We start from the raw sequence: 26,681 nt of genomic DNA on the forward strand, positions 1-26,681 counted from the left end.
CCAAAAACGGGCAAAAGGAGCTTCCACCTAAATAGGTCTAATTTGGGGTCTTCCAAGTTACTACAACTATAGGGGAGCAATTGTGGATATGGGCGGTTGTGGCAATAACCTTGGCCCAAGGGCTACAAGGTAGCCATTTGTGCAAAAGCATGAACTAGCCATCTCCAACATGGTTTGATTTTGTCGCTCTATAATACCTGTTACCCTAGCTAGGATCAAGATTGAGTGCAGAAAGAAGAGTAGAAAGAGTGAGTAGAAGGAGAGTGAGAGCACTACACAATCAGTATTTGGTACAATGATGGGTGTACGACTTTAGGTTTAGATAATATATAAAGTATAAGAGTGTAAGGGTGCGTTCACATCCGAAGACCATAAAAGGCACGATGAGTCTTTATTTCCAACAACCTGCCACCTAAAGGCAACATGCTTGAAGGTAGAGAAAAGAATGAGCTAGGTCTATGTACGTACAAAGCTGAAATACACATATATACTATCCAACCCCCATTATCAGGCGGCAATGAGCAAACGGCTCTTCTCGAAGACCCTTTGTGAGAAGGTTTGCAAGGTTATCATCTGTACATCCTTGATAAAATGATACTTCACCTGTATGTGCTTTCTATTTGCTTGAAATGCAGGATTCCGTGCTAGCATGATAGCACTCCGACTGTCACAATGGAGGATGGGAACCTCTGTAATATCAAGCTTTCTCACCAGACGTGAAAGCTATAAAGCTTCTTTGCATGCCTCAGTGGTAGCCACATATTCTACCTCTGTAGTAGATAATGCAATACACTTTTGCAACTTGGATATCGAAGAGATTGCTCCACTTGTGAACTTGAACACATATCTTGAAGTAGACTTTCCGCAGTTAGGATGACTAGCATAGTCTTCATCCATGAAGCCAACAACAGATGACTTCTGCTTACCAAAGCAGATACACAAATCCTTTGTGCCCTTAAGGTATCTCATGATATCCTTCACTGCTTCCCAATGCTTTTTGCTAGGATATGCCATGTATTTGTTAACCACTCCCAATGCAAATGCAATGTTAGGTAGTGTAGCAACCATAGCATACATCAAGCTACCAATTGCTGAAGCATAAGGTAACTTGGCCATTTCAGCCTTTCCATCATTAGATATTGGATTGTCATTGGCACTAAGTTTCACATATGGAGGCAATGGTACACCAATGGCTTCCCCCCTCCATATTGAAATGTTGCAAACCCTTAGTGACATACTCCTGTTGTGACAAATAAAGAAGACCCTTCGATCTGTCTCTGAGTACATGCATACCAAGAATGTGATTGGCCTCATCAAGATCCTTCATAGCAAAGCTATTGTGTAAACTTTGCTTCAAGGAGTCCAAGGAATGAACATCCTTCCTTGCAATGAGTATGCCATCCACATACAAAACGAAGAGAATAAAGTTGCCATTTGTTGCCTTCTTGGTGTATAAGCAGTGATCAACTTTAGAGCAATGAAATCACTAAGATTGCATAAATGTATCAAATTTGTGATACCATTCTCGTGGTGCCTGTTTTAGCCCATACAAACGCTTCTTGAGCTTACAAACCATGTGCTCTTTTCCTTTAGTAAAACCCTCAGGTTGCTGCATATAGATCTCCTCATGCAGATCACCATGTAAGAAAGTGGTTTTCGCATCCATCTGTACGAGCTCCATATCTTGAGATGTAACTAAGCACAAGATGGTTCACAACGTAGTCATTTTGACTATTGGAGAAAGGATTTCATCAAAATCAATTCCATGTTCTTGCGTGTACCCTTAGCAACCGGTTGTGCCTTGTACTTTGGCAAAGAACCAAAAGCGACTTTCATTTTGTAAACCCATTTGCATGGTAGTACTTTTTGCCCTTTAGGCAAATCCACTAAATCCCAAGTGCCATTTTTTATGAGAGATTCCATCTCTGACAGCATAGCCTTATGCCATTTCTTACTATCATTTCTATCCATTGCTTCTTGGAAGCATGATGGCTCACCACAATCTGTTAACATGACATAATCAGCCCCATGATTGACACCAAGAACAAACCTATCTTGCTGTCTTTGCACTTTGCTCGACCTACGGACCCAATGGTCAAGATTTGTTGGCTGTTTAACCTGCAAATCTGTATTAACAGCTTGCTTTTCTGCATGTTCAGCATGCTGTACAACCGGTTCTGGTTGTTCCAAAGGCATCTGTTCTTGCTGAATTTGTGGTACATCATGGGCAAGATCTTATTGATCATTTGCAGTATCATTCCCTGCATTTTCAAGGACATTTATAGCAGGTATATGTTGCTGTCTAATGGGCATTCTGTACATCCTCTTGGAGTACAACCCTCTTGACCTCCTCTGTCTTTTTAGCCTGTTTGTGCATGCGATGTTCTCGGAAGATAACATCATTGCTGCATACTACTTTTCTTTTCTTGGGATCCCATAATCGATACCCCATCTCACCTTAATCACCATATCCTAGGAAAATACATTTACAAGACTTTGGCTCAAGTTTTCTATGTTCTTCCTTGCGAATGTGCACCAAGGTATTACAACCAAACACTCTTAAGTGAGCATATAAAGGTGGCTTGGTCGACCATGCTTCTTGAGGGACTCCTCTCCCCCACCCAAAAAGACTTGTTTGGTGATCGATTAATCAACCATATGGCTATCATAATAGCCTCTGCCCAAAGTCCACAAGGTAAAGTAGCATGTGACAACATTGTACGGACCTTGTCTTGAATGGTTCTATTCATACGCTGTGCAACATTATTTTGGGATGGATTAGGAGCAGTGAGTTTCCTTTTAATTCCTTTGCTGTCACAAAACTCCCGAAAGGCTTTGGATACATATTCTCCACCATTGTTAGAGCGAAGACACTTTGATGTTTTGCTGGTCTGATTTTAAACAAGTGTCTAGAATTTTTTTAATTTATCCAAGGCCTTGTTTTTGCGATGGATTAAATAAACCTATACTTTGCGTGTGACATCATTAACAAAGGTAATGAAATACTTCTCTTCCCATAGAGATAATCCTGGCATTTAACATATATGTAAATGTACCAACTCTAAGGGTAAAGACTTTAGAGAAATAGATTTTTTATATGACGTTTGAGCATGTTTACCATAAATACAATGATAACAATGTTCAAAATCAACATACCTCCAAGATCGCAAATAACCCAGGCGAGAAAGTACTTTCATTATAGTTTGACTGGCTATGCCACAAAGAAACACTTGGTTGCTCGGTTATGGCGACTACATGGTCACGCACACTAGATACATGCAAAGGAAACAAAGTATCACTTTTGGAGCCCTTGGCAACAATACAAGAGCCCCTACAAATTTTCCAGTTGTTATCCCCAAAGGTGGTGTGATAGCCTTCATCATCTAGCTATCTTGTGCTTATCAAGCTCTTCTTGAGTTGAGGTACATGTTTCACATTATGCAAAATAAACATGAAGCCATGTTGAAATTCCAGTTTTACATTGGCAATGTGTGCAATTTTACATGCATAGTTATCCCCCAAGTGGACAATACCATGTGCACCACCATTACAGTTAGAAAACCACTCATGATGTGGTGTGACATGAAAAAACGTACATGAATCAAGTATCCAAGTGTGCATGTCACCCTTAGAATTTGCAATCAATGCATGTGCACTCAAAGAAGAAGCAAGAAGTACATCACCGTCATTGTCATTCTCATGAGTGATTACATTGACCTCTTGTATTTTCACATTGCTCTTTGTTGTAGGTTGGCTGTCCTTTTTCTCAACCTTGCTGTCTTTAGTGTTTTTGTTTTTGCCTCTCTCTCTCTTCAATTGAAAAGAGTTCGGTTTGTAGTGCCCTTTTTTGCCACAATGATGACACTCCACATTTTTGCCACGAGACTTATTGTGTGCTCTATTTTCAGAACTACCCTTTTGTTGAAATCTGCCTCTAGTGTGCAATGCATTAGAAGACTTGTTTGTTGAATTATTTTGCCTTTTGAGTTCTTCCATTAGCAAAGAGCTCTCCATATCAGAATACAATAGTTGAGCATTCAAATTACTCAAAGCTATTGTGAAAGTATCTCAACTTTTAGGAAAAGTGCATAGCAAGAAAGTAGCCTTGAACTCATCATCAATATGGAAATCCAAAGCAATCAGCTGATTGAAAATTGAGTTGAACTCGTTCAAATGTACAAACATGGTTGTACCTTCTTTCATGTGAAAGTTCATTAATTTTTTCAGCCAATAAACTTTGTTGGCTGCACTTTTCTAGGCATACAATTCTTGAAGCCTTTGCCACATTGCATAGGCTGAATTCAGCTTCTCAATGTTAAAGAGCAAGTTGTCTGACACTAAGAGCTCAATGGTAGAGTGGGGAAGCTCATCCAAGTCATCCCGCTCTTCTTGTTCCATGGTTGCTGGTTTTATTCCCTTTAGTTTGATGGGCTTCACGTGTTTCTTCTGCACCAAGACATTGTAGCACTGTTTTTGCTATATTGCAAAATTATGTGCACTCTCAAGCTTCTTGATGTGCAAAAGATTGCTGCTGTCATTGTTTCCAGCCAAAATTTGCAATACTAAATTAACTAAAAAAGTCACCAAAGGCAAGCCCAAACGTAAGACAAGTAACCACGGTACATTGCCAGTACCAACCAGCAATGAAAATCACGAGATTGTAGAAGTTTTAGATCTACAAATGGATTTTGAGAATTAGAGTGTCTATTGCTGCACTCCTCAAGAAATTACTGACACATCTAGAGACCAAGGCACCGATTACATGTGAAATCCCCAAAATTTCATTGCAATTTCTGCTCCAAAAGCATTGCCGGGCACAAATTCAACAATTTTGATCAAAAGTCCTAAATTTTCAGAACGAAATCTGTTGAGATTATATCAATACATGTACCCAAGTGCATATACCAAATAGTTGTTGGACAAATTGAAGGGAATTTGCAAATTGAAGAAATTCCACGAAAATGTGAAAAACCCCAAAATTTGTCAGGCAAATGTGCACAGAATGTGCGATTTCTGAGTCAGATTCTCTTGTTCTGCGTTGAAGTCCCCCAATCCAGGAAATCCCTAGTTTCTTTGTCAAAATTGCACATTGTACTTGTGCATGTGAATGCCCGGCAAAGGGGAGAAAGAAAAATGGTAGAAAGTAAAAAAAATTGAGAAAAAAGAGAGCAAGCCTGTCCTGGCGTTGACCCGGACCTGGTCTCCCACCTGTTGGACTTGTTTCCGTGTTGCCTTGGCAAGCTGAGTAGGTTGACCTCTTGCGTTGCGTGTCTGTTTGTGACATGTTGCTTGTGCCCGCTGTCTCCTACTGGGAGCATGCCATAGGTGCCCACGGCATGAGTGGAGGCGTATGCACCTCTTTTGGCACGAGTCTCACTGCCTGTGTAGGAGACCACAGGACGATAGTGGCAGGGAGGGTTTTATGGATCAGACTAGACATTGGGGACTCGTGCTTGGGAGTCCTCAATGTCTATGCCCCTATGAAGGTTAGGGCACGCAGCAGGTTTTGGGTGGAGATCGCCGAGAGACTCCCAGAGGTGGACTCTTGGATTGTTGGAGGAGACTTCAACAACTTGGAGGCGTTGGAGGACCAACAAGGCAGAGGTAGAAACTACCAGGGCATGACCGGGGAGGAGTAGGAGGCATGGGAGGTATTTCTACTAGTAGTAGGTGCACGCGATGCCTGGAGAGACCCTGCCTTCCGTAGGATGGAGAGGTCGCTGGACTTCTCCTGGGGATACAGGCGGCTAGGCGGAGTCCTAGTGGAGCAGTTGGACAGATTTTATGTGGGAGAGTGCGGAGGTTCTCGTGGAGGCCAGATCGGGCAGTTTGCGAGCACCACGTGTCTGCACTACCCGGTTCTCCTGACACTAGACCCCCAACTGCCCTAGATACACGATCCTGTCGGATCCCTGACTGAATCTATAGGAGGGAGGAGGTGGCAAGACAGATAGAGCTGCTTTGGACTAGGGAATGGGGTAGGAGGGATCGGATCGTAGAGGAGGTTGCAGAGGTCCTAGCCGAATCATGCAATATTTGCTAAGAGGTAGCCATACAGGCCAGGCAACAGAGTTGGGAAGAGGAGAGAGCACTACGGCGGGACTTTGCAGCCACGCAGAGATTACTACAGGAGGCACCAGGGGATCCCACTCTCCACGCACAGGAGATGCGAGTGCAAGTAGCCATTGCGGGCCTAGAGGACAGGTGCTCAGAGTTCTCTTTCCGCACCTCAGCAGATTTTTGGGGGCGGAAGGGGGATACGATGTGCAAGGAGTTATTCCATGTGCACCAGCCTCGCACCTCAAGAGTGCAGATACGCAGCCTCCGTGATCCGTATGGGAGGACTCGTTCTAGCTCAGACGAGGTGATGTAGATTGCCATTGACTACTACGTTCGCCTTTTCGAGCAGGAGACAACCTCAGCTAGAGGACATCAAAATGTAGACAGCAGGTGTGGGATCACATCCCGTCCCTTGTTATAGAGGAGATGGGACGCTCCCTCCTAGCCCCCTTCACAGAGAAGGAACTAGAAGAGGCTTTCCATACACAGGACGGGCAGAAATGCCCGGGAGAGGATGGCCTCTCCAAGGTCTTCTTTACCACCTACTGGGAAGTGGTGAAGGACCCCTTACTGATGGTGTTGCAAGAGATTTTCACTTCAGGACAGATCACAGGGATCCTTTCGGCAGGCCTTATCAGTCTTCTCCCCAAAGGGGGAGATCGATTGGAGGTTTCCCAGTGGAGATCGATCACCTTATTTTCAGTGGCCTATAAGGCATTGGCAAAGATGATTGGTAGACGACTATGCCCTGTGCTGCCAGACATCATCCATGACACACAGACAGGCTTTGTCCAGGATAGGAGCATCCTGGACAATGTATTTACCTTCTTCGAGGCGACAGAGTGGGCTCAGCACAGTGGACAGAGACTAGCCGTACTTCTCTTGGATTGGGAGAAAGCTTATGACAGGGTGGACTGGGATTTTCTAGAGGGCACCATGGTGAGGTTGGGTTTTGCCACAGGCTTGGATTCACGGGGTCTCCGCAATTTATTGATCGGCCACCAGCAGGGTTCTTATAGGTGGTAGGCGTGGAGAGGAGTTTCGGTTGGAGAGATTGGTCCGACAGGGCTGCCCCCTAGCTCCGTACCTGTTACTACTCTTTGCAAAGGCTATGTCTCACTTCCTCGGGTCCGGTGTGAGGGGTTTACGCGGCCTCCGACTTCCGGTGAGAGAGGAGACTGAGTTTCTAGACTTATGCAGACGATACAACACTCTACATAGACGATGATGAGTTGATGTTGGAGAGAGTGAGCCTGGCTCTTGAGCTGCTCTGTTCAGCAGCGGGAGCGAAAATCAACTGGCGAAAGTCGGTTGGTTTTCTCACAGACTCGGACTCTAGCACAAAGTGGGGCGTCCACCTTGGATTTAGATGAGTGAGCAGAGAGCAGACCATCTGGTACCTAGGATTCTAGGTGGGACTCAACATCACTCCCGCCAAGAGTTTCTTCCAGTCCTCGATTCTATTCGGATTGCTGACCTAATGGAGGATGGCTCGTTTCTCACTAGCCGGCCAAGCCCTGGTGGTTAACCAGGTCCTAGCGACGTTCTAGTACATCGTCTCATGTTGGTGTTTCTCCTCGTCTTGTGTAGTCCGCGGCCTCACATCGGGAGGGTAGACCTGGAAGGTCCTAGTGCAAGAGGGTCTTCAGGATTGTAGACCGAGACTTGGTGGGGAGTGGAGGCCGTCCCTGAGATGGATCTTCACGTCAGCCCAGATTCCCCCCCCCCTCCCGGGCCCAACAGATCAACTTTTCTACATAGCTTAGTCCGCGTGTGGTAGGGCCTCTGTAAGGCCCCAATCCAGAGCACCCCAGGCTGCCAAGAGGAGATAGATCGTCAGCCGGTGAATGGAACCCCTAGGTCAAAGATCGGGAAGGGGCACAGATTGGCGAGCGCCCCCACATCTAGTGGGCTAGTTGGGAGGCCGGCCTGGCTCGTACCATCAGGACATGGCGGGAGGTGTACAGGATGGCGGACGAGGAGGTGTTGCAGTGAGTATTAGGTTGCGAGAGAGGAGTGGAGTTGAGGCGAAGGGAGATAGGCGTAGAAATACCTGTGGAGTGGCTTGCTCCCTTGATATGAGTGCCGATAGAGCCCGGGGAGGTATGGGTCCTAGGTTTTCACCAGCAGGCATCACCCTACAGGTGGCAGGTAGAGTGGGCGGCGCCCCGCAGGGGACTTTCTTTACTATTCAAGAGGGGGGCGTCTGGCCCTTGACAGAGGGCAACAAGATGAGGGATTAATTAGTCCTCGGGAGACTTGTTCGGATCATTGCTCTCTTTCCTATAAACAATGATACAAAATAAGGTAAGAGAGAGAGATAAAGCGGCCATAATAAAAATCAAGAGAGGGGTTGCTTACTGTCAATTCTATTGGCCATTATACAATTGCATTTTCGTCAAAGTCAATCTCAGTATTACCTATGACACAGGCCTTCGCACCTCTTCGATGCACACTGATGACAAGAACTCCCACTCATTAGGGAGCAAGCTTAATGAGGGAAATGCCTAATGGATTAAATCTTCTCTTATGCTTTCATCACCCTCCAAAAGGGTGATATGATATTGTCTTTTGAAATCCCATCTGGCCATGATGGAGGAGTTTACATTTACTTCTTATAGATACATTGCTTCCATGGAGGAGGATTCGAGTGGTGGGCCTTTAGGGGAAGACATGGCGACTGGACCCCTATGTTTTCTGGAAGGAGCTCTGGGAGTGGTGCCTTTGGATTTGGGAGGGGAGACCACTTGATGAGCTGGAATGGAATCCAGGAGAGTGGCTATGGCCGGCCACGGCAGTCGCCAAGAAGCCACCGAGGTTCCTGTAATACATTGTCAGGATTGGCAGACACGTACTGATGCAGAAGGACATGGATTGAGCGCCATCACGTAGCAAGCATTGGGTGGAGCGGAGCATCACGGAGCCGTTCTGACGGACCTTCTTGCACCGCCTATGGGATAGCTGGAGGTCGATGAGGGTATCGTACTTCTTATGGCTGGTGGCACATGGAGGCTTGGTGGTGGGAAGTTGGCTTGCCTAGATGCAGAAGTAGGGAGGGTGTAAGGGTTGGACACAGCAGCCTCTGGAAACCCTTAAGCACTGCCTTTGGTCATGTGAGGAGGCGCAGCTCGTGTGGGGAGGAGCATGAGGCATCCTTCGCCATATAGCACTTAGCCTTAGATATATCTCATGGGGAGCTTTGTGTTGGCAGGTAGTCAGCTAGGGCCAACACCTTCTGTATGAGGCCGGGATGCAGGACACGATATTCATCATCAAGGCAGGGTCATGCGCAGTGGTTGGCTAGGAGGCGCTACGCATCCATCAGGTATTGGAGCCCATAGTAGACCACTCCGAGGTATGGGAGATCATAGGGAGTCTTACTGGATGGCATATCTGGAAGGCGCAGTGTCAGGAGACTTTCGGCGGAGAGAGACTTTCAGCATAGGCGACCTTAGCAGAGCTTTGGACCTGCACCATCCACTCCCTCCGCGGCTGTTGGGATTAGGTGCAAGGTGAGTCCCGGGCTCGTCAGGAACTCCATAGTCATTTCATGCATATTGGGTTTGGCCAGGACCTGTTTTTTGTGATGCTGGCAGGCAGCCCCAGATGGTGATACACCCCCCCTCCATGGCTTCTTGCCCCCATCCCCCCTAGACCGCCTTGAGAGGCTTGTATTCATGATGTATTTGTGACTTCGCATCAGCTCCAGCTAGTCTGTTGAGCATGAGCACTCCGTTGTAATTAGTTTTTTTGAGTAATATAATCAGCCACATTTTATCGGGAAAAAAATGTTCTTAAGCATTGTTAGTGTTTTATTGTTAAATGTTAAATGTTTGAATGTAAGGTTTTCTTTAAAACTTATAACATTAAATAGTTGTTGAATATTTAATGTTGAAATGTTAAATGTTTCATTAATTAAGCTTAAATCCTTAAATATTTAATGTTTAGTCATTTAAAATGATAGAGTCCTCTCTATCTGTTTCAACTTTATTCGTTAATGAGGAGGAGGATAATGAAGAGGATTTGCCTACAACAACTGAAGACTATGACATGGATGAGGAAGAGGGAGACAGAGAGTAAGAGAAACTAAGAGGCAATAAATAGTTATCACTCACTGTCTTGTATGGTTTTGCACTTATTTACAATCGTTCTTTCTTTGCAATCAGCATATTTATAATGTGTCAAAATTCTTGTATGCATCAGAAAGCTGCTCTGAAGTTATGCCTTTTGTAGAACTCTTTTAAAGCTTGGAAATTAGAAAGCCTTAATTTTGAGTATGAAACTTGTATTCTAAGTCTTAGCTTCTAAGCACCTAGACCCTAAGCCACCACACCAAAAAGCAGGTTATATAGAGTCTGATTAGGCTGAAAACAGCAACAAATGACTACTCCTAGTTTATGCACACACAATGGCATGTCAGAGCTCCTCCATCTCCATCAAACTCCGATCGAGGTTAGGATCATTGCGTTTGTCAAACCATTGCGTTTGCTGGACTTTATGTTGAGTGTGAGGAAGTGATTTACTGTTGCTTAGAAAATAAAGCTGGCTGTTGAATGTAAAACTTTTATGTAGCATGCTTTTGTCCTGGACTGTGGTCAGTTTGAATGGTCTATGCAAATCGACAACCAAGTGATGTGAACATTCTGTTTCTGGAGGGGTTCTCTTTTTCCCGGTCTGTGATTTGAGTTCACCTTTCCAAGCTTGTGGAGACTAGCAGAGTTGCTTTAGTCATGAGTTCACCTTTCCAAGCTCATGGAGATTAGCAGAGTTGATTTTATCCATGAATACAATGTTTGCTGAGTGTATCTCATAGTGGAGATTGGAAGGGTATGAGTAAGAGCTATGTTAAAATGCTTTACCTTTCACCTCTTTTATTGGCCTAGAATTGGATGTCTATTCAAGTGATAAGGGGCTGTGCAGGTTTTGCAGCGTTAAGTGCTGCACAACTGGGAGAAAAAATTCCAGTTGCGTAGATATGTTAGTGTGCATGCTTTTCAATCAGTTTGTTTCGTTTCATAGAGTTGTTTAGAACCCTTGAGCTGTGAGTGCAAATTGACCTGAAATGACAAACTTGAAAACTAGATTGGTCACTAACCGTATCAGTGTCAGCTCTGAAGAATGCTTATCTATTTCTGCAGGGAGAAGATCTACTTAATAAGTGGATCAAGTGATCATAGGAGGACTGATTCAATGGGTGGTCTCTTTGAAGATGATGGCATGTCAACAGATGATGGGTTTCAAAGCTTCAAATCGACTCCGACTCATTCTTCTCATAATGACAGGATCAGTATTGAGGATTTTGAGATCTTGAAGCTAATTAGTCGTGGTGCTTTTGGAAGGGTATTTCTTGCACGGAAGCGGACAACTGGAGACCTTTTTGCAATCAAAGTGAGCTGAAGTTTGTTGGTGCTTTTTTCTTTACTCATGAAGTGCTTATGCTCCTCAAGATTGTTTCAATTTATTTTGCTTGGATAAGTTTTTCTGTTCTTTTCAGTTTGGAAGTCTTTATGAGTGATTTTGGGAAATGAAGGGTTCTTCATTGGTTAAGTTCAACTGGAACTGGTTGATGGGCTACAAGTTATGTAAGATACTTACCAAAGGGGAAATAAAAAAGTGACAATACATACTTGTAGATTTCTCTCTGAGTGCCAGAAAAACTTTCATAACTGATACAATTGTTCCAGAATGCACTGCCTAAACACTAGTCTGTGATTGATGGAAGTGGTCAGACATACCAAACAAGGATGTATGAGAACTTAATATTATCAGTCCAAATTGGCAAGGGGAGTTGTGATCTGATCTAGAAGGAGCCTTGGTTAAGTGCTTGAGGTTTCGTTGGTTAGACAATGCCTATGCCCATCTAGATTGGTTAGTTCATTGGTTTTTATAAGTCTTTCATGGTCTCAGTAAGTGCTGATAAGCGAGTCTGGGGAGCAAAAGGGTTCTGTTAGTTCAGTTTTATTTGAAACTTGCTGGCAGGTGGCAAGTCACATAAAGATACTCCCAAAAGAGGGAAATAAAAGTTTGAAAGTTAGGATACTAGTAGAATTCTCATCAGACAACCCTGTTAAGCAATACAATCTTTCCAGAGTGCCTAAAGACAAGTCTTTGATCGATGGATGTGATCAGACATACAAAACAAGAAGGTATAATAACTAGGCATTGTCGGTCCCAATTGGCAAGGGGAGTCAACCTGATCTAAGAACAACGTCAAGGATTTACACCGGACACACTTTGATCTGCATGCAACTGTCCTCCAAGGGCCAATAGAAAGACTTTGTGGGTGAGAAGTGAAAGAAACAAAAATCAACCTTTAGTGAAATGAATGCAGCACAAATGTGCTTCCCTAAATCCAGGAAGAAAGTGAATACACCGTTTCCTCCAACAATGGAGGCTGATGTATCAATGGAAAAGGAGAGCCCAAAGGAAATAAGGGATTTGAGAAGTTTTTGACACTTACCATTATATTTTGTAAAATTTCACTATAGCTATAAGAAGGCTGTCATGTAAACTCTGGCCTAATTTGAAACCGGTCTATGACTCACATAAAGCGGTAGTCCCTTCAATTAATACTTGGTCTTTTCACATACACACACAAATAGAGACCTCAGTCCCTCGCTCAACACCAGATTGGCCCCGAAGACCGGCGCCCCTCTCAACATTTCTTTATCAATTAAAAGATGGAAGGTTACAAAAAAAAAGAAGTGTTCCAAAGTACAAAACCTGTGAACAATTGGATTTCATATTTTTTGAGTAAATTTCAGGTGCATAAGGACAATACAGCATATCCAGAACAACATCCCAAGCAGGAAAACACTTTTTGTGAGTATAACTAAATAATTTAAGTGTAGAATTGCAATCTGCAGAACTCTGTATTTACTGTTTTTCACTTGTTTCTTGACCTGTTCTCAGCCTTATTCCATTCCAGTTCTGTTCCATACTAGTTGAACTACAAACCCTTTAGCCTTGATATCATTCCAACAATAAAACGGTCCCACAAACAACACTAAATCAAAGCTGAAAACCTTGTTCTTGTGTGGCGTGGTCAACACTTTCTTTAGTTCCTGCATTGTCGGAGCAATCAGCTGCTCCTGAACTTAAACAGTGAGGCTCTTGCCTCAGCAGAAGAGCAAAGAAACACAAAACTGTACATTCGATTAAATCAGCCCATCATGCAGAGCATTTCCTCTGAGAATTGAGAGAGGGTTGACCAGAGGGAGCAAGCTCTACCTCCGTACATGAGCTAGAGATGAAGAAGTACTCTCCATAGCTGATGTACTTGCAACAATCTGCCCTCAGCCCCTGAAAACTGCACGCTCAGATCTGCCCCTTCTACCTATTACATTTTTTCTTTAAATGCTCTCTCTCTCTCTCTCTTTTGGAAATTTGTGCCCAAATTGTGACACATGGCATAAATGTAGCAATTTTTATGTTTAAACCTTTGGGTCTAAAATTCTCCATGATCGGTGCAAAATTTGAGCTCGGCATAAACCATAGAATTAATCCTTGTGTAAAATATAAGATAATGATGCGAAGAGATTCTGGGGTCCAAAAATAGTAACTCCCTAAATTATAGGGATGGTGGACCTTGCATTCTTCTAGTTATTCTAAGCACCTTTTATGATTGCAACCACATCAAAAAGTGTAATGTGGCTCAGTTATGGTGACTTTTATTCTGTGGACATTCTCACATGTGCATCTTCTGTCTTGGCCAGACTCAGTCCTGCACCATCTCCAGACCTCAGCACAAACCACAGAATTAATCCTCGTGTAAAATATAAGATAATGACGCAAAGAGATTCTGGGGTCCAAGAATAGTAACTCCCTAAATTGTAGGGATGGTGGACCTTGCATTCTTCTAGTTATTCTAAGCACCTTTTATGATTGCAACCACATCAAAAAGTGTAATGTGGCTCAGTTATGGTGACTTTTATTCCGTGGGCATTCTCACATGTGCATCTTCTGTCTTGGCCAGACTCATTGTCCTGCACCATCTCCAGTGGCTAAGCATATAGTCCCAAGCCATTGGCATTCTATTCTTCAGTGCCCATTCAATCCAGTCCCAAGGCTCAGACAAACCATTAGTCAAATTTGTCCCAATGGTTGCCTCTTTTGGCCATGCAAAGATCCCGGCTAAATCCAAGAGAACTCTTGGGGTAAAAGGCAATAGCAACTAAAGAAAAGAAAAATAAAATATTTCTATAAGTAACTAAGGAAAGCAACTGCAAAAAGTATCATCACCTGGTGACATAATTTGCAAAACAGCAAGAAGCATAGCAACCTTGACACTAGAATGTGTGCTGCTTAGCTTGGCAGGCCTGATGGAGACTGCCACCTTGGTTTTTTGGCCTCCAGCTGCAGTGGTTCCTTCGGTGCTCATGCTGCTCCATCTCTGAGGGTGGTGTGCTTTTGGTGCACCAGCCTGTGTTATGCGAAAACAGCCAAAAGAAAAGGTGTTTCCAGTTGTGTCATCCCCTATCTTGCCGGTCCAGGTGTGTAGATGGTATGAATTTTTGTAGATTCTAAGTCCGTTTTAGGTTGCGAGTGTTGACTTGGAAAGTATGACATCATGGTGGATTCCCTACATTTGTTGGTCCATCCATAGTTGAGGAGTGTTCACAAGGGAGTGTGCACATCATGGCATTTTATTAATGGTTTACATAGGGTTTCCTATCTGTCTAGGTAAACTCTTACACTTGATATGTATCCCATTTTCTCAGGTGTACAGTTTCATTATCTATTTTTCTGGCTTAGGTCTCCAGTGGTTTGCATCTGCCGATTATGGATGAGGATTAATAACAATGGCAAAAACAATGCTGAGAAATGGGTGGGGACAGTCCAGTAGTGGAGAAAAAAGATCGGTTGTCTTGAGACTGTCCATCCAACATCTACTGGCTGTTGTCAGAATTCTTCTCTGTCAGCATGCAACACTATATGGGTAAGTTCGTATTACTTCTAGTGCTTCGATAATGACGGAAGCTCCTGGGTTCTGTTGCTGGCTAAGCAAAGTTTCTGTGGTGAAAAAAATTGGGTATTGCCATCAGCATACCATACCTGAAATTTTCTTGGCTGTCATATGGAATGGGTCTCTTTCCTCTGTGGTCTTCAGCTTATTGGTCTTTGATGCTCAAATAGGTCCTAGGGTTGAGCTGGTCATAGAAGGTCTGTGGCTAGGCTGATGTAAGTGTCATAGAAGGTCTGTGGCTAGGCTGATGTAAGTGAACCTCGCTGTCTCTGCTACTTTTTGTGCTAGCAGACTAACTTGACAATTTTTAGGATATGATATAAACAATCTTATTTCGATGGAGTATACTAACAGCTTAGACATTGCCTGATCAAGTGATTGAACACCACCTATAACACTTGTGATGATATTCCGGCGATTGAATTCCCTGTCTTAACCTCCGCCTCTTTCTCTATACTAATAAGGGTAGCACACTGTTGCCTTGATGAAATCCCTAGTTTCATTCTGTCTTGTACATGTATGCAGATTTCTCTCCAACAGAAGAAATTTGCTGAACTTCTTTGCTAAAGGGTAGTCGTCTTTGTTTGTATGTACTTTCTGGTGTTTATAAATGTGCTTGGTGTATGTAGCTGTTAATATGTAAGTTCAGGGGACTTGGGTACCGAAATCAGATCGTCAGTAAGTTGAGGGTTTCTTTATTGGATTAACAAGCAAGAGCTCAAGCTTTGAGAGAAAAGAGAGTGACTTTTCATATGGCCAACCAAGAAGACATCTCTTGTCCACGACTAGGTGCCCTCCTCTCCCCTTCTTCCTCCCCTCTCTGCCTTGTCTCTCCTCACTCTGCTTCCTGTTTGCGGCAGGAACCATGCAAAACTCTCAGTACCTCTTTTCTTGTGATGGAAAAGCGTCACTTGTTTGTCCGCTGGTTGGTTCACAGCTCTTTTTTAGAAGTCTCTCATGAGCTGTTTCCTTTTTTTAAATTCATAGATTGGTTCACATGAAATATAGTACAACTTCAATTTATTACTGCAACATTTGTCACCCATTAACTTTGGCAATCGTGTTGTGCTGAATCTTCTTTCTTAAAGGTATTATTGAAGACTTTTTGATTACTTTGTCCAAGTTTTTGCAAACAAGAGTGTGAATTTCCCTTCTTATGTTTTTAAACTTTGGGAAATTACCTGTTTGCAGGTTCTGCGGAAGATTGACATGATTAGGAAGAACGCAGTAGAGAATATCTTAGCCGAGCGTGACATATTAATTACAGTGTGCAATCCTTTTGTGGTAAGTGATCAGATTTACTGAAGCTTAGTTTATTTGGAAGCTCAGTTGATGTTGGAGGCATTGTTCTCGACAATACTCTTACATTGAGTCTTCTTTTTGAATTTCTTCAACTGATAGTCAGTGTTCTTTACAAGAAGGAATGCTGGAGAATTAGTATGAAAGTATCTTGTTTTATGCATGCATAGCTGACATGGCAAGGAAACAGACATTACAGAATGACATGTTGAATTGCGGCTGATTGTTTACATGCTGATTATCTTTTCTTGCAAAAGAAAAGAAAATCAAGTGACACAAGCTCTTGTATATTTTATTCTCTTCAAAAGAAGAGAGGAAGATGTTGAGGGTATTTACAGTTACTCTACATGTAATTTCCACTGTTGTGTTTGTTTGGGGCTGTAGGTGCGTTTTTTCTACTCTTTCACTTGTAGAGACAATCTTTATCTTGTTATGGAGTATCTAAATGGAGGTGATCTGTACTCCTTGCTGAGACACCTGGGTTGCTTGGATGAACATGTGGCTCGAGTGTACATAGCAGAACTTGTAAGTGAGCCTTTGAGCCTCTGCTTGTTGTAGCTCCGTCTTGTATTATGTACATCTCATTGTGGCCAAGTGTGTTGAGCTTTTGTATTCAGGTTCTAGCATTGGAGTACTTACATTCACTAGGTGTTGTACATCGAGACCTGAAGCCAGACAACATTCTTATTGCTCGAGATGGGCACATCAAGGTGGCTTTCAAAACTCCTCTTAATTGCATTGTGATCATGCCCAGTTTTGAAGTATAGATGAAACAGATACACACCCGGATATGCAGGGGCAGGATCAAAAACTGTAGGCACATTTTAGCACTATAAAAAGAACTGTGATACATGCTGTGGGTAAATTATTTGCAAAATAGTGAGAGTCCTGCTCCCCTGCTAGTCATGTACCCGAATGTCACAAATGTCAGTACTTGTAGAATTGGCATGTTCTGCTACGAAGCTGTGCCATTTGGTTGTGGGATGATTTGTTGGAGTGCTGGTTCTGTGCAAATTTTTACTGGTTCGAATGTAATTTGTATTCCACTAAAGAAATAAATTTCCAGGAGGCGTAATCCATCTCAGTATTTGTGGCGACAAGGATGTCAGCTTGTGATAACTGAACTGGGAAAGGCTTGATGACTATCACAGCTTTCGACCTAAATCACTTGTTTTGCTGATCATGCTTTTCTTACTGGAACACTTTGATATATACAAACACATTTGAGCCTTTCAACAAGATGCAAACGCATCTTAGGGATATATGCAATTCTAAGCACAATTGTGGCATTATCTCAATTTACCTGAAAGAATATGCACTTTCTCATTTTGCTTGAGTGAATTTGGAAGGACTTAAGTTCAGGATCATTTATTTGCGACCCAAAGGCTGCATTACAAAAGAAAAACAAGTGAAACCCCCCCCCCTTTCTGATGACAATGTGGTTGGGTTGGACAGTTGACAGACTTTGGCCTCTCAAAAGTTGGCCTAATTGATAGTACAGATGACCTGTCTGGTCCTGGTGCAAATGGCCCTGTTCCTATGGATGAAACAATTTTCAAAGATGCAGGGGAACAAGCAATGCAGAGAGAGCGTCGGAAAGGACGGTCAGCTGTCGGCACACCAGATTATCTGGCACCTGAAATTCTTCTAGGGACAGAGCATGGTATGCACTGTTTGTACTCTCTGTAAAGTGTTTGATGATTCAACATATCAATCTGTTTAGAATAGTCTTACATGAATTTGATATGCTTATGGAGGGATTCGACTTCTACACTTGAATTAGGTTATACGGCTGATTGGTGGTCAGTTGGTGTCGTCCTTTATGAATGTCTCGCTGGTGTGCCACCTTTCAATGCGGATCATCCTCAGGTAATCTAGAAGCTTGAAGCATCCGTTGTGCCTTATATGGGAATTAGTTCTGATTCCTGAAAGGATGTTAAGGACAGCAAGCATATAACATTAATTGGCTTTTAAATCTTGCATGTTCTAGGTTTTTATTACAGGCCATCTCTAAGAGCATGCTATTGAAAGGTCTTTGTATTTCATCATTTGTTTATTGATAAAGATGATGCCATCTTCCTCTAGAAGGCAGGTCCAAGGTGCTGTACATATAGTATCACGGCCTAGACTGTTTTGTAATTTGGTCAAATAAACTCAAACCTTGTCGAACTTTTATATAGAGGTGCACCATGTTGAAATTTGACCAGCTGGTTTTGCATAATTATCTTTAATGTAAGGCCTATGACAGATGATTTTTGATAACATACTTAATCGGAACATTCTGTGGCCACACATTCCGGAAGAAATGTCCTACCAGGCTAAAGACTTGATTGACAAGTGAGTCTTTCTTTCATCATCCTGTGGAATTGGCTGGCTCAGTAACTTTCTTTCTTTTGATTCTCTGGTGGAGTTAAATGCTAAATTGCTTGCAAAGCTTCAGAAATCTTTTAAGAGTGGTGTCTATCTGCCTCGCAACAAGTGACTTATGAATTTCCAAGGAAAAGTAGTGTGTAACTAGAATGGAAATGGGAATGCTAGAGGACTGACAGTAGTATGCAGCACCAGTATTAGTGTGTGTCATATCTTCAGTTGGCATTGCGAAAATGGACAGCTGTTCTCCTTTCTGGGTATGATATCTATGGGTTGACTATAGTCGTAATGGGCTCTATCTTTTTCTTTCCTACTTCCAATATTCTTATCTAATAATCCTCATGTTCCTTGTTATAATGGCCATCACGTAGGTCTTATGCCTTCTGAAGTTACTTTGTGTAGATGCCCACATTTGGAAGGCCTTTGAGGAGTATGTTTGGTCCAAGTTTACATGTGCTCTTAGGGTGGTTGATGGTAGCATAGTTTTTGTGTATGCAAAAGTATGATTTGAACCCTGGACCTGAATCATATGTGACCCTAAATCTTTAGCATATTTTAACATTTTATGAGAGAAGTACTAAATTTAAAAGCATCTTTAAAGAACTTTAAAAAAAATCATACTAGATACAAAAGCGCACAAGACACAAATTATAAAATTGAAGTCTGAGTCAATATAAAAGTAAGTGCAATCAGGCCAACTAGACAATCATATGTACTAGATGAAGGAATTGAGCTGTAAGAGCTTGCTGCCATTGATTACAGGAAAGCCACAATTTCCAACTTCCAAATTTCAAGGGGAGGGAATGTGTGTGTGTGTGTGTATGTGTGTGTGTGTGTGTTAAAACGTCTTCTAAGGCCCAAATCAGCCTATGAAACAAAATCATGTCCAATGTTGATCGTCATTGGACATCAAAATGTGACGTGCTTGATTATGATTAGTGATATACTATAAAAGAAGCTAAGGCAGTGTACAAGACAAAATAGTGCTCACGTAGGGATACAATGGGAGGTGCTCACATGCATTGAATGGTTGAAAGGCAGGGTTCATTCTCTTTAGGAAGAGGAACATGCAAAATAGAGACTGCTGGCCAGAGCTGAAGCTTTATATGATAATAACTGTCAATCCCATCAATTCTGTGCTCTCTTGCACCAGAAATATGCTCGGGAAAATATTGCGCGTTTAATGGATGAATAGGGTGTTATGGTGACTGATCTGGCCTCCATCATTCGTATGTGTGTTGGCTTTTATAAGTCCTTGTTGGGTCCACAAGGAAATTTTTCTGATGTTGTTGTTTGTGCTTGGGTCCACAAGGAAATTTTTCTGATGTTGTTGTTTGTGCTCACCAATATATTTGTGAGTTGGTCAGCAACCAGGTCAAAGGAGAATGGGGGGGTTTAACGGAGGCGGATATTTCAGAAGATGAAGTGGAAGAAGTGCTATCCCACCTACCTCAAAGGAATAGCCCTGTTTGGGATGGGCTTCCTAATGAGCTATTTTTAGCTAATGTGCAACAGCTTAAAGACCCATTGACTCACCTATGTCATCAAGTGTGGAATTCTGGTATCATGCTATTAGACTGGAAGATTGTTGTCATGAGGTTGTTGCCCAAGGTTCCCTCTCCAATCTCTTTGAAACAATGGAGACCTATTTTCGATGGGTTTGTTATATAAAATTTTCTCCAAAATTATTGGCAACAGATTGCATAAAGTTTTTCCACACCTGATTCATCCACGTCAATATGGTTTCATTAAAGGTTGAAATATAATTACATAACATCTTGAATGTTCAACTGGGAATTGACTATGCTAAAACTTCAAGACAGCAAGTACTTATGCTTCAGTTCAATATTGAGAAGGCATTTGATCACGTTAGCTGGTCCTTTTTGCGGCAATTATTGTCTGCAATGGGATTTGGCCCTCGCATGGTTTCTCTTGTTAATACTATTGGTCAGGGAGATGTGGCTTGTATTGCTCTTAATGGAGGGATCACGGAAGAAATTGCCTTATCTTAGTCTCTAAGGCAAGGCTACCCTCTCAACCCTTTGCTCTTTGCTTTGGTCGCTCACCCGATGCTCTCATTGTTGGATAAGTTGGCTGATCAAAGTGAGATAGTTGGCTTGTGTCTTACCATAGTGCTCAACTTGTGGGCCAATCTTTGGCAGATGATTCTTTTATGTTCCTTAAGGCTGATCGCACTATGGTTAATCGGGCAATGGTGGTGTGGAATCTTTTAGCTTTGGCATTTGGTCTTCGTATTAATAGTCAGAAATCTACACTTTTATCTAGTACGGAGACTAATTTGCAGGCCTTGGGCTGGCATGGAATTGTGATCTCAAAGGGAAATATCACTAGACACATGGGATATCCTATTGGTGTGGAGGCAGCACCCCGAGCCTTATGGATTGGATGGCCCCCCGGATTCATCACACGTTCGTGTACTCGAAATCTCAAGGTTGGCCTTTACATGTCAGACTGAAAGTTGCTCAAAGTATTATGATTAGTATGATATCATTCTTTTTGCCACTGCTTCCCTGGACTAAGAAGTCCCTTTTGGAACTAGTTCAGCCTATCAGGTTTATGTTGTGGAAAAAAAAAGGGAATCGTTTGGGTCAGGTCTGGGATTTCTTGGCAGCATGTGACTACGCCTAAACTAATGGGGGGAGCAGCTTTGTTGGATGTTAGTTTGCATATGAAACCCTTGAGGTTGGGCCTTTTGCAGGCGTTATGTGTACAGAGTCATCCTTGGTCAGACGTTGCAAAAGTTTTGATTGAAAAGATTGGCATCTCTCATGGTAACACAATTATTCGTGCCTCCTGGTAGCATGTTCTTAATTCCTCGAGGCCTATTAAGATCACCCATTTTTTTCTCCCTTCTCATGTGATTACATCGTGGTAGGAGATCTTACGTTTTTCAGTTTGGCGTCCCTCTGAGATTCGCAAGGAGGCGAATTCGCTGCAAGGAGAAGGCTAGGCCTCCTTCAGGTTGTTGGATTGGCCGGACAAAGGTTTGCATAGACTCAAGTTTAATCGGATGGCTCGTTTAGGGTTGCAGACAGTTTTTGAGGGTGTTATTCTTGGGTAGTCCCGGATTTACTCTTTTCGGCGTATTCGTCAACACTTTCGGGTACCCCGTGGATATTGTGATATCTGGTCATCGATACAGGTCAAACTTCAAAGGTTCTCTCTTTTACCGGTGCTATAGACATTGTTTCCATGGCATGACTAGAAGTTTGTGATCCTGGATGATTTCGAGGAGAGGTGTGCTAATCAGATATACCATCAGATGGTGGAGGCCAAGAGATGGGTCACTACAAAGGTGAATAAATTATGGCATATTAGGGATGGCAAAAAGAAGTGGCAGGAAAGATTCCTTCAGCTTTGGAAGTCTAAGGTTTCCTATCAGGGTAAATTCTTATTATGGAGACTCGTGATTGGTGGTCTTCCAATTGGAGAGGTGTTGCGTGCTCGAAAGATCTCTGCTGGTCGTTGTGTATTCTGCACTACATGTGATGAAACTTTGCTTCATCTTTTTGCCTCTTGTCTAGTTGTGAGACAGATTTGGTGTTTTTTTTCTCATGTGTGGATCTCAGCGACTCAGGTCCGGATAACAGCCCATTCACGGATTATGGGAAAGCTGCCCTCTGTGCCTTCTTTGCATTCTGATTATTCCTGCCATTTCTAGTTCCTTAGATGGACTGCCTTAACAGATATTCCTTTCATATAGTGCCCTAACAAGAAAATATGCTTTGAGATAGAACTTCGTGCTTGCTTGAGAGAGTTCTTGCTTGAGAGGCCTTCTTGATTGGCTACTCCACATGATTGAGATGGCGGCTATCGTCCTGAGACAAGATCTGGTTTCTTGGCACACTCTAGCTTCTTCAGCCCGCGTGCCCATGCATGCCATCTGGTTCATTTGTACTTTTGATCGTGATTCTATCTTTGTATTCTTGGACATGCCGAACTTTTGAGATTTTGTAAAATGGTCTAGAGCCATCCTACATCTTGTAATCTTGTAATCCTGTACCTTTTTTTCATAATTAATACAATTACCTATTATGAAAAAAGAGAGACAGAAAAAGGCCCCTCATGCAGCTTGAAATAGATGGAGACCCATTTCTATTATGGGTCCCTTGTAGAAAAGTATGTTAAATTTTCAGGTCACATATGGTTCAAATTTTGTCAAGTTTTCACATTATAATATATGTTTTAAAATGTGTGTGTCTTGGGAAAATGTGGTTAATTAAATGTATACTTGTAGAAAAGCATGTTAATTTTTCAGGTCACAAATGCTTCAAATAGTAACGGTGAAACATACTTTTATACCCATATGTGTATGCCTATGAAAAGCATATGAAAAGACTATGGATGTTATCGTTTGTCAACAACCCCGCCTTGATATTTTTTCTGCGGCATTTGCTAGTACCTTTGGGTACCTAGAGGCTATAGCCAGATTTGGTTGATGTTGTAGGAGCAGCTTCAGTGGCATACTCAGTTGGCTTCTTTTCAACCTTTTTCCTCTTGGCAAGATTGGGTGTTTGTGAAACTAGATGACTTCTTGAAAAGGTCAGCTAATTAGATTTCCCATGAGATGGTAGAGGATAACAGATGGGTTAATGAGAAACCCAACAAAGCATGGCGTGTTCGGTATAGTAGAGGGAGGCTGCTGGACAGACATTTTCAATTGTGAAAGTCTAAGATTCCTTTATAGGAGAAAGTTTTCATATGGAGGCTGCTTTTGGGGGGTCTTCCCACTTGGCATGTGCTGTGTTTTTGCAAGAGCTCCCATGGCCGTTGTATCGTTTGTATTACATGTGAAGAGCTCTCGATTCATCTCTTCATCTCTTGCCTTGTTACTAGAAAGATTTGGGGCTTTACTTCCTTCTTTGGACCTCCGTGACTCAGCTGCTGCAAATGGCCATTCATTCTTGGGTGATGGGCAAGGGGCCTTTGACCACATTGGAGCCAGGTCATCCTTGTCTCTTCCAGTTTCTTTGATGGATTGCTCTTTAGTACATTTGGTGAACTTGTAATGCCTTTATTTTTTATTCTAGGTATCCATGGTCACGTGACCCATGTCTCTTCCATGGTTTTGGCAGACCTAGTTCTCCTTGAAGTGGTTGCTGGGTGGCTGCATATTGTTTGCTCCACTCCTGTTGTGCGCTTCGCATGATATTTGTGTATTGCGTTTGGTGGCCTTCTGGCTTGCTGTAGACTCAGATGTGAGGCAGGTGTAGTCCAGGGAATTGAAGCAAGTTGCTGTAGACTCAGATGTGAGGCAGGTGTAGTCTGCAGGGCAGTGTGCATTTTACTGTGATCACTAGGGTTTCATTTTGCCATAGGTTTCTTGGGCTTCCTGGAGCCATATTTGCTCCCTAGAATACATTGATATTGGTGCTGTTTTCTGGATGTGGAGAGTCATATGGTTGCCCTTTGTTCATCATTGTTTCAAGCAATGATCGATCTATGCTGGTCAACAACGTTGGGTCTCTATTGCCCTCTATTTTCTTGAGGACTAGGGTGCTGTGCACAGGAGCACTAAAATCCAAGGCTCCTAGTGGCATATGCTCAACATTGATTACCCAAATACTGTACTGTCTTCTCTTCTATTTACTCATTTTGTTTGCTTATGGAAGGTTGTGCTTCAGAAGGTGCTTTGGCGTTTAGTGGAGGATCGATTGCATGCCAACACCATAGGTTAGTCTTGCAGGAAGGACAACAAGATGGCTGCCCAAGGTTCAATAGGATGGCAGGAGTAAGAATGGTTTATATTGCTGATGTCACACCATAGAAACAGGGAATGGCAGTTCTGGAACTTAGGAACGGATTAATGCAGTCTTGCAGCTTGTAGGCATCCAGAGGTGAAATGCTGCAAGTACGCTCCCTGGCATTCCTTGTCCCATTCCAGCCTTTTGCAGCATGTTCCTGCTGTTGTTCCGTGTTTGGAGTGGCTATTCCCTTTTTAAACTTTCAAATCAACCCTAACATCGAAAATCTTTTTTGAAGTGATTGAAGAGTAATCAAGCAATATGACGCATTATGACCAACCCATGTGCTTGCTGGTTTTTGATCAACATTCTTTGATTCACCTTGAGATTTTCCTTTTCCTTTTTGTTGGGGTTAGGCTTGCTCGAATGCCATTGTTGCATTGCGAATGACACAGGTTTGCTCTTGTTGTAATAACAAAGAAAGAAGTTGGTCAAAGGTGTAGTTGACTTGGTTATCCATAGTCATGGTAGCAAAACCTGGATAAGATTCAGACCATGGTTGCACTCCATCTGCAGATAGATCCATATAGTACAATCCGCCTAGCTACCTCCCCCCCCTCCCCCTTTTTTTTTTTTTGAATTATTCAAAGAAAAGTCATTTTCTGCTCTACCCTTTTCCCCTTTCTCCTAATTGACCTCTGCCTATACCTCACTTACCACCTCCTCTTCTTCTACCTCTCTCTTACAAGCTCGTCTATTACTCCATCTACTTCTCTCTAGACTCTACCTCTACATCCTCTTCCTCTTGTGTCTCATCCCGTATAGCTCTATTTCCATTTCCTCTTCCTTTACCTCCTCTTCTTTCCCTTCCCTTCCCTCTACCTATATCTCCTTATTCTTTACTCCTCTTACAATACCCAAGTCTCTTCATGAAGCCTTCCCATTATACATAGTTCACCTTAAGTCTTAGCCTTAAGTTTCTTTTTGTATGTACTATCTACTACTTTTGGCACTTGCTACTTGGCACTTGTGACTTGCTATATCCTAATCCATGAACCATGATGCATCATTGCAGCTAACTTTTTTTAAAATCCATTGTACATGTCTTCAATCTTATAAATAACATTGGATCTTGGAAATTACTTGTGATTAAAGTCTTGGATTTACAATTTGTCTCAACCTCTAGTCATTTGTGGTTTGTAAATTGTATTAATATCGGATTTGTAATATCTTATGATACTCTATCTCATGGGTAGTTACTCTCATGCTAAAACAAGTAATATTTACTAGCCTAACCCTTTTTTTAATGTATTTTTTAATGACCGTATGGAACATCGGATTTTATTTGAGGTTTTTTTGTGTACGTTTGGTACTATACCAAGTCCACAGACTGGACGGATCGGACGAATCGTACTTGTCTACCCTGATCGAGACAAACCGTGAAGTATAGTTGATACAAGCTGATTGTTAGGATTAACTTGATCAATGTTTAACAATTGCTCCTAAGATATTTAATTCTTGGTAAAAAAAGAATCCATATTACCTCCTTCATCCATGTGAAGGATCTTGAGTTCCTTACAAAGTTAATGAGCATGTGCCTCATTCAATACTTGATAAAGGCAAGCAAGCTGATCCCATGCTTGCTTTGTTGGTTGACATGACCTAATGTGAGAGACAATTGCTGTGCTTACTAATATAGCCATGAGATCATGTGCTTAGGCATTCATGATTATCCCAACAAATGTGCTTTTGTGTAGGAAGGGTTAGAGTAGCTGACTATGCATCATGATCACCACTGAGTAACGGAGAGCTCATGGTCACGGGTGTGTGAGGGGCTAGAGATGTGGTCCTCCCCTTAGTGCTAGATTCTATTTTTCCATAAGTTCCTGGCAACAAGGTCTTGTTGCATCAGATGAACCCACATAGGATAATTGGAGGTGTCTAAGCATGCCATGTTCATAGTCATTGTGATTGATCATCAAAGATGACAATAGATAGATGAAGAGAATGAAATTATCACCCTAGAGAAGATAGGTGTTCAACCAAGTATAGAATAGCTTGCTACCTGCCTTAAATGCCAGGTTTAAGGACACACACTGCCTATCTCTTTCTTGAATCAAATAAATAAAGAGAGAGAAATGATGCTGAAATTAGAAATACAAATTGGTATATTTTATTTGAGATAGTGACCGGCAAATAAAGTGCTGATGAAGTGTCTGAAGGCTGTAGACATCCTCAATAAAATGGCAGCAGCAGGTGCTTGATTGGGATGCCTTAGAAAA

The 26,681-nt window shown here is 42.4% G+C and overlaps 1 protein-coding gene across 1 annotated transcript in view; it reads left to right on the plus strand.

The window, feature by feature from the left end:
* The window catches only part of LOC148025160 (putative serine/threonine protein kinase IREH1), a 134,808-nt gene that overhangs the window by 68,364 nt on the left and 39,763 nt on the right, over positions 1-26,681 (plus strand). Inside the window, exons 7-13 of the mRNA XM_087694915.1 lie at positions 11,199-11,448; positions 16,217-16,309; positions 16,709-16,849; positions 16,942-17,034; positions 17,780-17,987; positions 18,108-18,193; positions 18,573-18,661. Of these exons, the coding sequence (XP_087551041.1) occupies positions 11,199-11,448; positions 16,217-16,309; positions 16,709-16,849; positions 16,942-17,034; positions 17,780-17,987; positions 18,108-18,193; positions 18,573-18,661 (960 nt within the window). The remainder of the gene's footprint in view (positions 1-11,198; positions 11,449-16,216; positions 16,310-16,708; positions 16,850-16,941; positions 17,035-17,779; positions 17,988-18,107; positions 18,194-18,572; positions 18,662-26,681) is intronic.

Source organism: Lygodium microphyllum, chromosome 15 (assembly GCF_053477565.2).
Source record: "Lygodium microphyllum isolate KBCC chromosome 15, Lygodium_microphyllum_v1.1.10, whole genome shotgun sequence".
NCBI lineage: Eukaryota > Viridiplantae > Streptophyta > Polypodiopsida > Schizaeales > Lygodiaceae > Lygodium > Lygodium microphyllum.